Source organism: Oreochromis niloticus, linkage group LG1 (genome assembly GCF_001858045.2).
Source record: "Oreochromis niloticus isolate F11D_XX linkage group LG1, O_niloticus_UMD_NMBU, whole genome shotgun sequence".
Lineage (NCBI taxonomy): Eukaryota > Metazoa > Chordata > Actinopteri > Cichliformes > Cichlidae > Oreochromis > Oreochromis niloticus.
The window spans coordinates 16846900-16861845 of record NC_031965.2 but is presented as its reverse complement, the minus strand read 5'-3'; the positions used below and the strand labels follow the sequence as shown (position 1 = coordinate 16861845).

Below are 14946 nucleotides of genomic sequence, written 5' to 3'. Positions count from 1 at the left end.
AAGAATTCAGCCTGGTTTCATGGCAGTTCAATTTTGAAAACAATTTTAATAATTTTTTTTTACCGTTCCTTCGTATGAATTTCCCAACATTATTTTGCGTCCATGAACACAACGTTTAATTTATCCACTTTTATATGTACTAAGAGTTCCAACCGGTCATGGCAGATGGTTGCTCCTCCCTGGCCTGGTTCTGCTGGAGGCTTCTTCCTGTTAAAAGGGAGTTTTTCCTTTCCACTGTCGCCAAGCGCTTGCTCGTAGGGTCTCATAGGTCTTTACCTTACAATATAAACCACCTTGAGCTGACTGTTGTTGTGATTTGGCGCTATATAAAAAAAAAAAAATCTATAAAAAATCTATAATTAAAAGTCGACATTTAGATGTTGGTTTGGCAGTGCTGGATTAAACTGTTTTGACTTTTACACCAAGTTTGATTCATACGTGAGAATTAAAGCTTGTTGGTTAAGGTCAGGCATCAAAAAACATCATTGTTTGGGTAAAAATCTTTGCCAGTCTTTTCAAACTTTGTTGTCATAGTTGCCATGATGATGCTTCCCTGCTTCCTCTACAAAAAAACTTCTGACTTTAATACTTACTGAACTGTATCATAGTCATGTCGCTGAACATGAAAAGGCTGATTCATTTGCCAGTAGTTTTGATTGCAACTTCATTTCATTCTTTTCAAAGATATTACTTGAGTACTACTTTAAAATGAATGATTAACATAAAAGGTAGGAACTCCTTGAGTTCATATAGATGGATGAATCTTGTCCTATGCAAGCTGAAGTTATGAACATGTATGCAGGTGACCCATTTGTTAGCCTCGTACACTTTAACTCATTTTCTAGCAGGTTCCCTTTTGTGTTTGTAATTTTTGGTCAACACAATCTCGAGACAGTTGTTTGTCCTTTTGGTTAAACCAGTGTCATAGTCGCCGAGCTTAATACCTTGAGGGTTTTGTGTTGAAAGCTGATAATACTCATATGCAATGTTAACATATTGATACTCACTCATAATGAAGAGCCAATCCATTTGTGTTAAATATTTCTAAACTGACATGTGTCCTCTGTGTTTTGACAGATGCCATGCTGCTGGTGGCAGACAGGCTGCAAGGCCCCTCCAATATTGAAGCAGTTATACAACCAATTGACATCAAGATCTCTGATGCTATCATGACTATGCAGGACAACAGCATGCAAGTGTCAGCCAAGGTATTGCATCCTGAAGAAGCCGTGCTGACTTTGTTGAATTTGCGCTGAAAACAGTGTTTACACACACACAATATCTGACCTGATAAACTGTATGTACATTTTTAAGTAGTGTAAAACCACAAGTAGCATAAAAAATTGCCTTGTCTAATGTCTCATCCAGGAAATAATGATCATAATAACGGGACTATATTAGCAGTCCTCAACTTCTCATTGCCCCTTTTTATTTTTTTATTCATATGAATCTGCATGATTTAGTAGAAATATCTCACTCTGTGAAATGTAAATACAATATATATTTGGAGCCCTGTGACAAGCTTTTACACACAACACAGTCTCCTAAACATCACAATTTTTATTACTTATTTAGATAATAAATGCAACGCATCACAGTGAGCCTTCTAGCAACATATCAATCACAATATGGAGTTGCAAAATGTTCACTGTCAGCATTCAGACGGTTCCCTTGTATTCACATTTCTAAAATGTGGGACAGGTTTTTGCTATATCATAAACTGTGATGCATCCATGGAATCCACACAGGGCAGAGCGTCTGGTCTTCACATGTCCTGTGAATGATTTTAGTAAGCCTTTTCATAGTATATGAAGGAGGTTTCTAGGAGACAGATTAACATGCAGTAGAAGCTTCTAATTCTGTCTTTGTCCTCTTTAGACTTCAAATTGCAAATTGGTCTTTGGCATATTTTAAATATGAAGTGGCACAATTAGGATATTATCACACAGTGGATGGTTTTTCACTGCCTTTCTTGTCAAAAGGCAGCTTTTTCACTTCATCATTGTTATTCTGATGGTTTCGTGTGGCCCATCTCCATGCCAGAGTTGCAAAAGTCACTGTGAATTAGCTGTCACGTTGTCTCCCATATCAAACAGCTGTCAATGTGCAACTTAACCCCTTGTCAATGCACTTGACGTCTCACTTCTCTGAGGCTGTGCTTGGCTGACAGATTGGTCTCAGATTATAATCTTTCACATTTTGACCGTTTCCCTGAGCTGTGTCTTGTTCTTCGTTTACTGCTCCTCAAACCTGTTGAAAACCATTTTGCTTGTGCGATGTGCAAGATATTAGAAGCGTAATCATGGTGAAGAATCGCTAAATATTAGAGAAAAGCAGTCTCTTGTCATGACAGCCGTCTAATACATCAGGGTGCTCCATCACCTACTGAGCCAGGGGCCAGTAAACGAGCCAGGGAGGAATGCTAATGAGCTGTGCTGTTTGGAGGTGTCTTGTTTGGGCCTTAAAAGCAATCTGCTGTTCATATGAACCTCTATGAGCCACACACTGATTAATGGGAGATTCCAGTGGTAAATCTGCACTTCTCGAACCATAAACAACTCAACTTTTGTTTTTTAAGTTTAAGAACTTTCCTTTTAAGAAAGCCAATGTGTGTCCGGGTTTACATTGTTCCCAGGTAGTTACTTTCTCGGTATCGCTCAGCCACGTAACACTAAATATTACAAAATGCTACAATTCTGCATTTTCCTCTCCCAAAAGTTTTCCTATTTGCAGTTCAGAATAAAATAAGCCTATTACTTTTATCTCTTCTGTACGCTGACAGCTTCATTTCAGTAGTATTTTGTGATAACGTGGCTGCAAAACAAGGATGCGACATAGAATCCTGGTCAGATGTCAGATTTTCTTAATTTTATATCTCGCTAGGACGACTGAGTAACAACATATCAAGGGTTAATTCCTTTTCTTCCAACAATATCACACTTCATTTAAAAAGAGACTCATCACTGATAGACAGTATTGGTTCCAGGACGGCTCTCTACAGTTTGGCTGTCTCAAATCACAGAGCAGAAATGGTGCTGAGAGCAAATTGACAGAGGGAGAAATATCAGTGGTAGAGCAAAGTACAAGTTTTGTGGGATCAAAATGGACGTGTAATCTACAAAGTAACAGACTCAGCCCTGGCTCGGTGTAGCTTTGTGCATCCTCTGAATGCTGACAACTAAATTATTTATCACAGCAAAAGTTCACTGTCATTATTATGGGGAAATATTGCATTATTATTACAAAACTGGGCAGTTTGTCCTCTTTTCCCTGGTGTCTGCCTTTTCTCTGTGGTAACTTTGTGTACCTCTGTTCTGTTTTTAGGTCTTTCAAGGGTGTGGCCAACCAAAGCCATCAGGAATAGGCAGGTCTGCGCGGGGCATCTCAGATGTGTTCAGCGGGCGTTTCAGGCCCTACACCCCTGAGGAGAGGCCAACCACTGCAGCTGGAACTAGCCTGGATAGACTGGTATGCACCGAGACTAGATAATATCGCCAGTACTGTAAACCTGGATTGAAAAATGCAGTTATAAAAATTTGATGAAATAATAATTACCTTTGTGATATAAACAGCTCCAGAGACGCCTGAAAGATGAAATAATTTATGTGGAAGAACTGATCCATTCCTAAAGCAAACCTCGAATACAGAGCCTTGACTTTAAAGCCTAACTCATGCGGTGCTAATGCACGATGATTTCCAGTAAAGAAGTCAGGATTCTGCCAACAAAGGATGCCGAACACGCTTCCTTTCTCACATTTTTCAAAAGCTCAACTGATTTCCACTGTACAGAAGAGGAGTGTTTTTGAAATTTTATTGGCAGAGGCAGACTCGGCGGTGGCATGCTGAGTTTAAGGTCGACTTACTGGAGCTCATGTCAAAAGGCCAGAAAAAATAGAGGCTTGTTCATATAGTCCATATAGCCCCCAGGTGCTGTGTGACTTCCACTGCTGCTGTACTCGGTGTTAAAATATTTCCGTTCTTGCACTCACTGTCGATGGTTGCACAGAAAAATCACAACAGCACACGCTTTTTCAACACAAGCTGGACATGTTGTTTAATACATATTCCTCGTGAGCATGAGAGAAGGGTAAAGCCCGAGCCTTATCCCAGAATGTGCAATATGTTGAGTGAACAACAGCGTACAAAAGATTCAACATCCACCCACCAAACTTCAGAATGATGAAAAAATGCTAAGACATTAATTGAGGCTACAAAAAAGGTCTGCGGAGCCCCCTGATGCTACTGAGGCACATTGTGTAGGAGGCTGTCAACGTCAGGCTTTGCTATAGAGCTGCGCAGAAGCCCATAAGTTGATACGTTGTTAAACCGGGCCTCACAGCCCACGACTCTTCATCTTTTCCCCTGTTGCTACAAAATATATGCTGCTGTCATGTAGCCACAAAAGCCTGCTGAGTGTCACAGTTTAGATATTGCGATGTACCTGATATTAACTAAGCTCTGTGTTTCATGTCAAGCTGACTTATTCTTATGGATATGAAACACACTTCTATGAGTAGGCAAGCCTAACATAAACCACTGTGGTCATAAAGAGATAGACATGCTAGGGAACAATCCTCAGGTACGGTTTGGCATTTAAGTGTGCTAACATCCCGCACAGCATTGCACCACCAGCAGCAGCTTCTCATCCTTTCATGTTGTTTACACCAAATCCTGGCCCTGCCATCTGAATGTCTCAGCAGAAATGGAGACTCATCAGACTAGGTGGCATTTTTCCAGTCTTCTGTGGCACCAGGTGTGGTTTTCTGCTGCTGTAGGTTTGATGTGTGGTGCATTCAGAGACACTCTTCTCCATATGTTGGCTGTAACGAGTATTTATTCAAGTTGTTGTTGCCTTCCTATCAACTTGAAGCAGTCTAGCCACTCTACTCTGACCTCTGGCATCAACAAGGCATAGAACTGCCTCTCACTGGATATTTTCTCTTTTTTGGACTGTTCTCTGTAAACTACAGAGATAGTTCTGGGGGGGAAATCCCAGGAGATCAGCAGTTTCTGAAATACTCAGTCTGTCTGGCACCAGCAACCATGCCACGTTCAAAACACCTTTCTTCCCAATTCTGATGCTCAGTTGGACTCATCTTGACCTGTATGCTGTACATCCCTAAATGCATTGCATTGTTGCTTTGTGACTTTCTGATTAGATAGTTGTGTTAAAGAAGCAGTTGAAAAGGTGCACCTAATGAGTGGATATATTTTAGGGCAAAAGTTGCATTGTTTTTTACTTATAAAAGTCTGAAATTGTTACTATTCCTGCTGTTTAACATAATATGGCCTTCTACCAAATCTTTAATGAATATGTTATGTTTCTCGACAGTTACTGCTTTAAGTAAATTCAGTTAAAAGACAATTGTGAAGGAATAATAACAGAATATCAGCTGAAGTGTGGACTCACACAGACTGGATGATTGGAAAATAGCTCCTTATGCTGTGAATTTTTCCTCTGGCCAATCCATTTAGACGATGTTTTTTTTATGTAATCCTCACTCCAACTAGTAAATCCGTTTATTAAACACAGTATTGTCTTTTAAAATAAAAGGTACATTTTTATAATCTTCAACTGTGCAAGTTGTTCCATGGGATTAAAATGGAAAAAAGGAAGGAGCGGAGACGTGATTACGGGCAGCAGAGAGTATTGTGGCTGCCTCCATAAGTAGTCTTTACTCCTAAAATAGCTGTAATTGTTAGGAATACCACAGTGACTGTATAAAAGATGTCCAGAACCTTTAAAGTGTTATTCTTGAACACTCCGTATCTTTACACTCAGGCCTCATTTGAAAATTAGAACCAAATCCACTTTTTTCTGATTCATAACATGCACATTAAAATGTGTGGGAAAAATCTAAAAGGCAAAAGCACATTTAGAGAAAACCCACTGGTTTCACTATCTTTAATAATGTATGCTTACATGCACTCCAGCCTGCTGCTTGCAAAAGATTTGAAAAGTTGTTCCAAGAAATGGGAACTGGGTAGCTCAGGAAAACATATCTAACCCGTTCTTCACTGTACTTGCATCTCACTGTGTAACTTTATTAGGTATGTTATGTGTAATACTTGCAGTACAATTACATGTGAAACACTGAAGTATTAAAAAGTTGGTGTATTTTGCTAAACTGATTGCATTGCATTGCTTGAAACAACCACTGTCATTAGACCACTTCAGCCTGCGTTCCCACATTAGGCTGCTGTTTGTATGCAGGTGGTGATCTGTGCATTGATCAGACTTGATAGCAGCTGATTTCACACTGGAAAATGTATTGTGAATAAAATGGTTTGAGGTACTCAATCTCATAGGCTGGTGAATAGAATATTTTAGCAGCACCATTTATCATTTAACTTTTTGCTTCACTAACTAGTCATTATTTTGGCCCTATTCTCTCTCTCAGTCTCTCTATTTCTCTGATGTCCAATTAAATCTCTTTCTTCTTCATTTCTCTGCTGCTCTCAGAGGGCTGTCTGGAGGACAATGCAACACAGTGTAAGCTTTCCATTCCTCCTCTTACATTCACAATGTCATGTGTCTCGTGGTGTTTTAATCAACCTGCCAATAGTGCTTCACTTTGCCACATTATTCAGAGCTGATATTGATTGCTTGTTTGTGGCATGTCTGCTTTATTTTTACTTAGTATTTTTGTTTCTTGGTAACTTGGTAACTACACTGAAACTATGAACGGCTGAAACCAATATTTAGAATTGGGTTTTTCTGCCTCATATTTGGTCTAACATGGGTTATATTGGCAGAAAGATGGTTCAGCTGTTAGAACTTGCCCTAAAGCTTTGGAGGGCTTTCTCTTTGGGTTTCCTGTATTATGTTTCTACTGCTGCTCAGCTTCATTGGAGGCTTTAAATTATTTGTTTGTATTGTAGGTTTTATTCACATTAACCCTGTTGCGACCCTGTTATGCATGAGTATTCCCCGTTGTTTTTCTTGTGTTTTGCATGACTTTTTGTATTCCTTGTATAGGTGTAGACAAGCTGAGCAAATTAATTGAGCCTATCATCTATCATCCAGGAGAATCTGAAAGACTTAAAGAACTGCAAAATTGTTGATGTATGCAGCTACAGCTACTGTATAGTACTGAATTAATCCAGCTGCTGTAGCAAACAGTGACTCAGCTGAACTTATGTAAACTTGTTACATAAGTTCAAGTTTAATATTCTTTGTGTTTTTTTAGCACTTATATATAGAAGTTAAATATGCATGTATTAGGTATGTCTTATAGCACCTGTTGGTAACAAAATTCTGGAAAGATAACAATCCTTTTTTTTCAGTACAGAAGGCAGCATTAGTGCCGTGTAGAGTTGTCAAAAAACTGATCCTCGGATACTAATTGATGCTAAATATTACTATTGGATCAGATACTCATTTGCAATATTAACAGTGCCATCGTTGCTTCCTTGAGCTGACACACATCTTCACAGAGCCCCTCATAACGCTAGTAGCTTAACACCTAAATAGAACAAGTTTGGCGAAGCTTAAAGGCTGACATTTCAGTCTTTATCAAGAATTTTGAGACAATGTTGAAGTATTTGAGTTATTTTGAATGCTTACCTGTCTGACACACACATTGCAGTTAGCTGATGGAAATATTACCCACATTATCCTTCCCCTCCTGTTATTGTTGAGGTAGCAGCTAGCGGCTATGGCTAATAATAACATGACAACATTAATCTTGGAGCTCGGCAGTAAATGTTATCAGTTCTACTGGTCTGTAATATTAATATTCACTTAACGGGATAATGTAGTTATTTGTGTATAGAAAGTGATATATTTCCTAACTCCTGATTTACTAATAATGCAGATTGAAGGTGAGAGCAGTCTGCCAGCATCTAGACAGAAACAGTGTAAAGTTCCTTAATAACCCCATTTAATTAGCAATGAAATATAGTGCCAGGAACCACAGGAAATATGCATTTTTAAAAATATGCCTGTTAATTTGATCATTTTTTGGTAAAAAATGGTTTTGAGTAGCAAGTATTTTTCTGGGGATCGGTACTGAGTTTGAAATTCTAGTATCATGACAACCCTAGTATGCACACTGTACTGCATGAAAGGCATTGATTGTAATGAATTAATTATTCATCCCTTGGCTGTCACAGGGTGACAGGCGGCGTGCACTCCTGACAGGTCTCTGTTCTATCGCAGGGCTAACACAAAGAGACAGACAACTATTCACACTCACATTTACACCTGTGGCCAATTTAGAATCACTAATTAACTAACAAGCATGCCTTTGGACTACAGGAGAAAACCAGAGTAATCAGAAAGAATATGTAAACTCTTACTAAATAATTGGGATAGTAATGTCTTCCAAAAGTCTTCAAACTCTTGAAGTCTTCAAACCTTCAGCATTTGAAGGTCTTTGTGCTTTCGATTGGAAGGTGAAATGTCTGAGTCCTTCTTTTGCTTCTCTCACACTCTGGATGTGATTACGGTCTGATTTGTAAAAGCAGCTGCTGATTACATAATCAGTGTCTGGGACTGACTTCAGCACACATTCAAGTCAAGGAATGGTCAAAAGGTGCATTTTGGTGGCACAGTCTTTCTTCAATGGTTTGTGGTATTTGAAGTAAAAGCGGTGAGCTTTACAAACTCAGACCAAAACACTAAAGAACTAAATTATTGACTTTAAGGCCCTAAGGCATTATAAATGCTGAATTAGTGCTACGATATATATTGAGTACTCCACTATCTCATCTGCCTCACTCTGAATGATTTTAAGCCGAAAGCCTAACTGGGTGGTTCAGACTGTCAAAGTCCTAACAGCTGAGCACACATTTGTCCTGGCTTACATGTACAAATACAGCTACTGGTAAAAACACTGCCTTTTTGAGCCGATGGCTAGCGTGTTCTTTTTTTTCATTGAAGCTTAATTGGGGTTTAACTGAATCCTAATTTACTGATAATGCATGATATATATGAATGGTGTGGCCATAGTGTACTTTCAGTGAAATCTGTCTTCCTGTATGACTCATTCATTACTGGAACTGAATGAACTCTTTGTAATTCAAAGAAGGTCTCCTCTCACACTGAGCAAGGGCAGCTTCACCGTCTTCCTTATATATATTGGGTCCTCTGCCTGAGAGCTTGAGGGGCCTTGGGTGAGCTCAGATGTTGTCCCTGGGATCTGCTGGAGCAACTCGCCTAGCTTGGGGGTCACTTTACTGAGTGCTCCGATTACCACTAGGACCACTGTTCTTCCTGATGTTGCTGTCATTCATTATCGCTACATCTGTCACTACGGCCGTCTTCCTCTGCTTGCTTACTACTATGTCCAGTTCGTTAGCCATTACCAGTTTGTCCGTCTGTATCTGGAAGTCTCACAGGATCCTGTATACTATCCTGGCCACTTGGTTATGGCGTTCCATGTGTGTCCTGCCTGCTAGCATCTTGCACCCTGCTGTTATGTGCTGGACTGTCTCAGGGGCATCTTTACACAGCCTGCACCTGGGGTCTTGCCTGGTGTGATACACTCCAGGCCCACCGTGCAAGGGCCTGTCCTTCCATGATGGTTCCTTCTCTCGCTCCTCCTCTTTCTTGGGTTTCTGCTGCCTTAGGTATTCACTAAACACATGGTCGGTTGTCCCTATCTTCCTGATGTACTCGTGGATGTTCGTTGTCTAATCCTGGACTGTGGTACTGACACTCACTAGACCTCGGCCTCCTTGCTTCCACTTAGCATACAGTCTCAGGGTGCTGGATTTGGTTGAAACGCTCCATGCATGGTAAGGAGTTTCCTCTTCTTGATGTCAGTGGCTTCTATCTTCTTCTTTGGCCAGCGTATTATCCCAGCAGGGCACCTGATCACCGGCAGGGTGAAGGTGTTGATAGCCTGGATGTTGTTCTTGCCATTCAGCTGACTCCTCTTCATTTAGTGTTGCGCTAAAGCCTTTAGTTCAGTATACACAGCAGTATTTGAGCATATCATCAACCATGTGTTCCATGTTCAGAGTCAAGAGGATGCTGATGGTGTGTTCCTTGCATATGCAGTATTTCTATTCTGTTTTTATTTTGAGAATGATAAACAGATGTCTGATAACACAATTCTGGCAGAAATTACTTTGTTCTCTGTCTGCTTAGCATTGCTGACCCGGCATTAATGTTGGTGCCTCCATTCTACAAATGCTCACCGAAAAAAATAAATAAATAAATAGAAAAAAATGATGGATGTTAGGCGATTCAGTTGTTGATTTATTTGACCAAATTCTAACTATTTTGAGTCTCCCTAATGGGTTGTTTGTTGTTGTGCACTGTTGAAATGGGGATGCAGTTGAAAAGAAAGTAAATCAGTCATTAGCAGTGGCCGGGCCTTTCTCCATGCTCCATTTCACATTCTTTTAGCAGAGTGCCAGGGCCAGGAAACGATCTGGCAAATGGCATTTTTCTCAGGAAGGAAAAAGTGTTAAATAAATGATCACTGTTTTATTTCTTAATCAATCACGGCAATCCAGTGCTGAAAGGCATCAACCTATATGTACTTTATTGTGCAACTGTTATAGCCACAGTATACTGAAAGAATGGAGGGATTTATAGAGATTTAGCGAAACACACTGTCAATTTGAATGCATGAAAAGAGTCGATCTGAGCATCCCTCAGCTTCTGAATGGCAGCCGGCATCACTATTCCCACATGAAAGTTTCTTTCTGCCAGAATAATCAGTCATATAGAAATCACTCCGCCCAGTGCAATTGTAGACACAACTGCCAATTATGACCGATGGTAGCAGAGCCAAATTGGGTAAATCCATGAGTCATGCCATAAAATGGATCGAGTTACAGCCCTAATGAAATTCTGGCATGTAATGCAGATCTGTTCTCTCCAGTTTTTCTCTTTAATAGCCTGTGCAGATCAGCAGGCAAAAAAGAACAAGTGTTAAGACCAGTTAATCTCACTGGCATGCTAATTCGGAAAACTGGGCATGCTGAGCTAATGTTTTAGAAGCAGTAACAACCAAAGGGCTTGAGTGCTTTTGGGGTTTCTAAACTCTATTTTAGATTATGCTGACAGAAATCTGGGGAAAAGAATCTCAGCAGTGTCTTGACTCAGTTTCTTTTTTAAATAGAACAGAAAGCGCTATAGTTTAGCCACTTAAGAGCGTGTGATTCTCTCTATACGTGTGTTTAAAGGGAGACATTATGTATCCATGTCTGTAGTCTGCAGGGTGATATCTTCGACTTAGTTAATTTCAGTTCACTTAATGCATTTTTTCATACAGATGGTCACACGTGTTATGATGGGGACATTAACTCAACGGATCTGAGAGGTAAAAAGTGAAATCCACTGATAATTCATCTCTATTATGTACGTGGGGGGAAACCACACAAGTGTTTTCACGTACAGAAAGGACTCCTCAGTTTAAATTCAACTAAAGACTGAGATGGAAAACTTTTAGCCAGTCCAGCACCTCACCAGGCCTATTTTAAATCTTATTACCAAAGAATTTAAAATAATGGGATGGTGTGAACTAGTTGTCTCAGGATTACCCTCTATGGCTATGTAGAGGGCAATGAATTTAACTGTCCAGAGGTAATTCTGTCTGTCAAAAGTGATGAAAATCTGACAGTGACTGATGTGTAATCAGCCATGCTCACTCAACAGAAACCTGTCTCACAAAATGAATTAGAATTAATGAACATGGACAGACACAACAGATCAGTGTGGCCACCTTCTAACTCCTTTGTGTTTATTGTCAGCTTCATTACTTTATTTTCTATTGCACCAGTTCCTTTGCTTCAACACACTTAATTTGGGATAGCTTTCTCTTTCATTTCATGTATCCTTTAAGTTTTATGTCTTGCTTCGTTCTTATGCTAAGCCCAATTGAGCAATTGCCCAAGGATGTCTGCATTCTTCACATGAAGCAGTCTTTTTTTCTAATACTTTTTCACTTTGCCAACTTAGCAGAGCGCACACTAAATGATGCATCACTGATCGTGTATTAAGCGGTGAAATATTTTCCTCCACTGTGGTGGTTTTGTGCTTTTTAATGTTCCTATTTTCACAAAAACACACAAATGAGTAAAAATATATTTCACTATAATATTGAAAGAAACACTAGCTCGCAGGACTCTCTGTCAGTGCGCTTGTTCTGCCGCCGAAGGAGGAAAGAACGAAGCTAGACACCTATTGTGGTGGACAGCTGGTTGGGAAATGTGCACAGTATGGTGCGTGCTGCAGGGAGATACTCCAGTAAATTACAAAACCATGGTGATGTTTTGTTGTTTGCTGGTTTCCAGCTACTCTGCCTGGGTTATTTTGCAAGCTCTTCTGAGCTTTCTCTGCTCTCTGTTCTGGGAACTCCTTACAAATCTTACACTGCAGTGCAAGAGCACCGTATGATTTTCTACTGACAAAACCAGCAGAGTTCAAAATTCTTTGACAGAGATGGCGCGAAATCTTCTGTCAGATTTCAAGTTTCACCCAAGAACTATAATGAGATCAGTGACACTCTTTCAAATCCAGACATGTGAAATATGTGGACTTTGTTTCAGAGTTCATAAATCTGGCTGAGACAAGCAAAAGTTGGTGAAATGTGTGACATTTTCAAAAATATAGTTCTTACAAGAAATGCACAATGAAAAATAAACAACAACAGCTGTGGTTAGTTAACAGGCTGCTTCTACTTCTGGTACTCCTGATTTTTAAAGCAGCGACAACACTATATTAGTTTAGATAGATAGATAGCTAGATAGAGAGAGAGAGAGAGAGAGAGAGATCCAGTCCCTTTTAACCAATTTTTATTGTTAATCATCCAAATGGCATAATGGCAAACCACCAACTTCTGATTTTTTTCCTTTGTTTACCCATCACTGTGCACTGCTTTAAAATCCAGGCCTCCTTTCCATCACCACTGTGGTTTTGTTTTCTATATTGCTCGTGTGCTGTTATATCAAATGCTTCAATACATTTGATGCTGTATTTTTCATGGTTGAACACATTTTGCTGCTGGCACAAAGTTTATAGCTGACAACAATGTTCTTTGCATTTTTTACTGGAGGGAAACAATAAAACCTGTTGTCTCCTTCTCTGCCTCTTTGTCATGCTGTATCCTTCATCTAGCTCACCTCCCATGTGTGCATGCCATCACAAGATTGCATTCCTTGGACAAAAACAAATGTCAGTCTGGCATGCTAGTGTTATTTGGATTAGTTAATGTGATATAAGAACACACAATAATTGATAATACGTGATACTGATGAGACATTGTCCAACTCTTGATATCTCTCCCTTGCATATGATCTAAATGGAAATGGACAAACCAGCTTATTCAGCATGCTGCTACATATACATAAAGTATACTGTACACTTTCAGTCTGCTGATTAATTAACTAGTCACTAGACTCTGTCGTGTAACAGTGATGGAAAATTTCCTTCTAATCTAACATCTGTCCTCCCATTATTCATGGCCAGTGCCATCAAAGAAGCGAAATGTCCATGAGGTAAACAGTGATCTATCATACATCATTTATTCACGATCTCCCCACAGTAATGAAGAAAGCTCAACCTTTCTTGTTTTCATCTTCAGTTTCACTGTAAATGAGAATTTCCCATCTCGAGCTAAATTTGGGCCCAGACTGCTCAGCTAAACCTGGCTGCTTTACCCTCTGAGCAGTTTGTGTGTATATGCCGCCAGAAAGGCGCAGCATTTATTGGAATCTGCCTCGGCTCCAGCATCTCTTCTCATCATCAGGCTGTTTAGCCCACTACTGTTTCCCTTGACATTGTGTGGTTATCACTCCTGCCTAAAGGTAGAGGGTGTTTACCTTGATTTAGCGCTGCAGAGCCTTGTGAGCTTAACTCATCTACATAGGTTGGCAGGAAGGCTGAAATAAACCAGTGTGGCCAAGAAAATCCTATTTAGAGCATTATTCAAAGCACTGAATCACAAAATGCAGGGCCATTGTGTTTGAAGTAAGCTAACCCAATTGCTGTGAGCATAACAAGGAAGTGACCATTTGTGTTGGTTCTCTTTGGAGATTTTCCGACTTTTTCAAAGCCCATCTTTGCTATGCTTTATATAATTTAAATCCCCCGGTGCAGACGGGTTCAAGCCACAATACCATTAGCCGGCTCCTGGTGGTGTCCATGTGACCTAGAAACTCCAGGACTTTAAGTGATCCTGCAGGATATTTTTGCATATTTATCAAGGTTACATAACACGTTTTTGGTGAAGATTGGTCAATGCACATATTCTTTCCAGCGGTATCTGTTTTTTTTATGTAATGTTTTTTCTTGGTGCTTGAAGTTTACTCTAAGATGATTAAAATTTTCTTTGCTGAATGTGTTCATAGTGTTTAAGTACTGATACAATGATATTTGTTAATAACTGGTCAGTTAAAGCTAGATGGTGGCTATTAGTGGATGTGTGTTAAATCTCGCTCTAAATTTGTGCCCCACTGCAAACAGGCTGTTTTATGTACCTGAAGTTGTTAAAGTATGACATTACAATAGCTTTTTAGACTACAGCTGTAGTATGCAGCTCTGTTTTGTTTCCAGTGATCCAGACTTGGTGTGGTTTTAAACAATAGTTGTCCAAACTCTCTGAAAGTCTTTCAAAGTTTGTCTTTGGACATGGGCTGCTTTTTCATTCATTTTCAGTCCAGTCCTTGTACCTGACCATTTTCAGAGGAGTTTTTTTTTTTTTTTTTTTTTTTTAAAGTCCTTAATACTCACTTATGAGTCATGAAGCATAAAAAAGGTATCTAGGGTCAAGGGATGAACCAGTTTTGTATCTACACATAGCAGAAATTTTCTAAAGACTCAGTTTTAAATTGTAACTTTAGGCACTTTTTTTAATCTTTGAAAAATGCTAAATTCAAATATAACACAGTATGACAGGCATAAAATAGTCTAAGTCCCTTAGTGCTATTAGGCAGAATCATGGAATAGCTTGGCATGGTGTGTAGTGGTTCTCCAGGTCTCTCCAGAGC

At 39.6% G+C, this 14946-nt stretch overlaps 1 protein-coding gene across 3 annotated transcripts in view; it reads left to right on the top strand.

Moving 5' to 3' along the window:
- The window catches only part of gpc6a (glypican 6a), a 135948-nt gene that overhangs the window by 100240 nt on the left and 20762 nt on the right, over positions 1–14946 (top strand). For 2 of the 3 annotated variants that reach the window (XM_025905662.1, XM_003445765.5), the window contains exons 5-7: positions 1078–1208; positions 3325–3468; positions 6464–6493. In XM_025905662.1, coding sequence (XP_025761447.1) covers positions 1078–1208; positions 3325–3468; positions 6464–6493 — 305 coding nt within the window. The remainder of the gene's footprint in view (positions 1–1077; positions 1209–3324; positions 3469–6463; positions 6494–14946) is intronic. The other variant, XM_019357548.2, reaches the window with a different exon arrangement.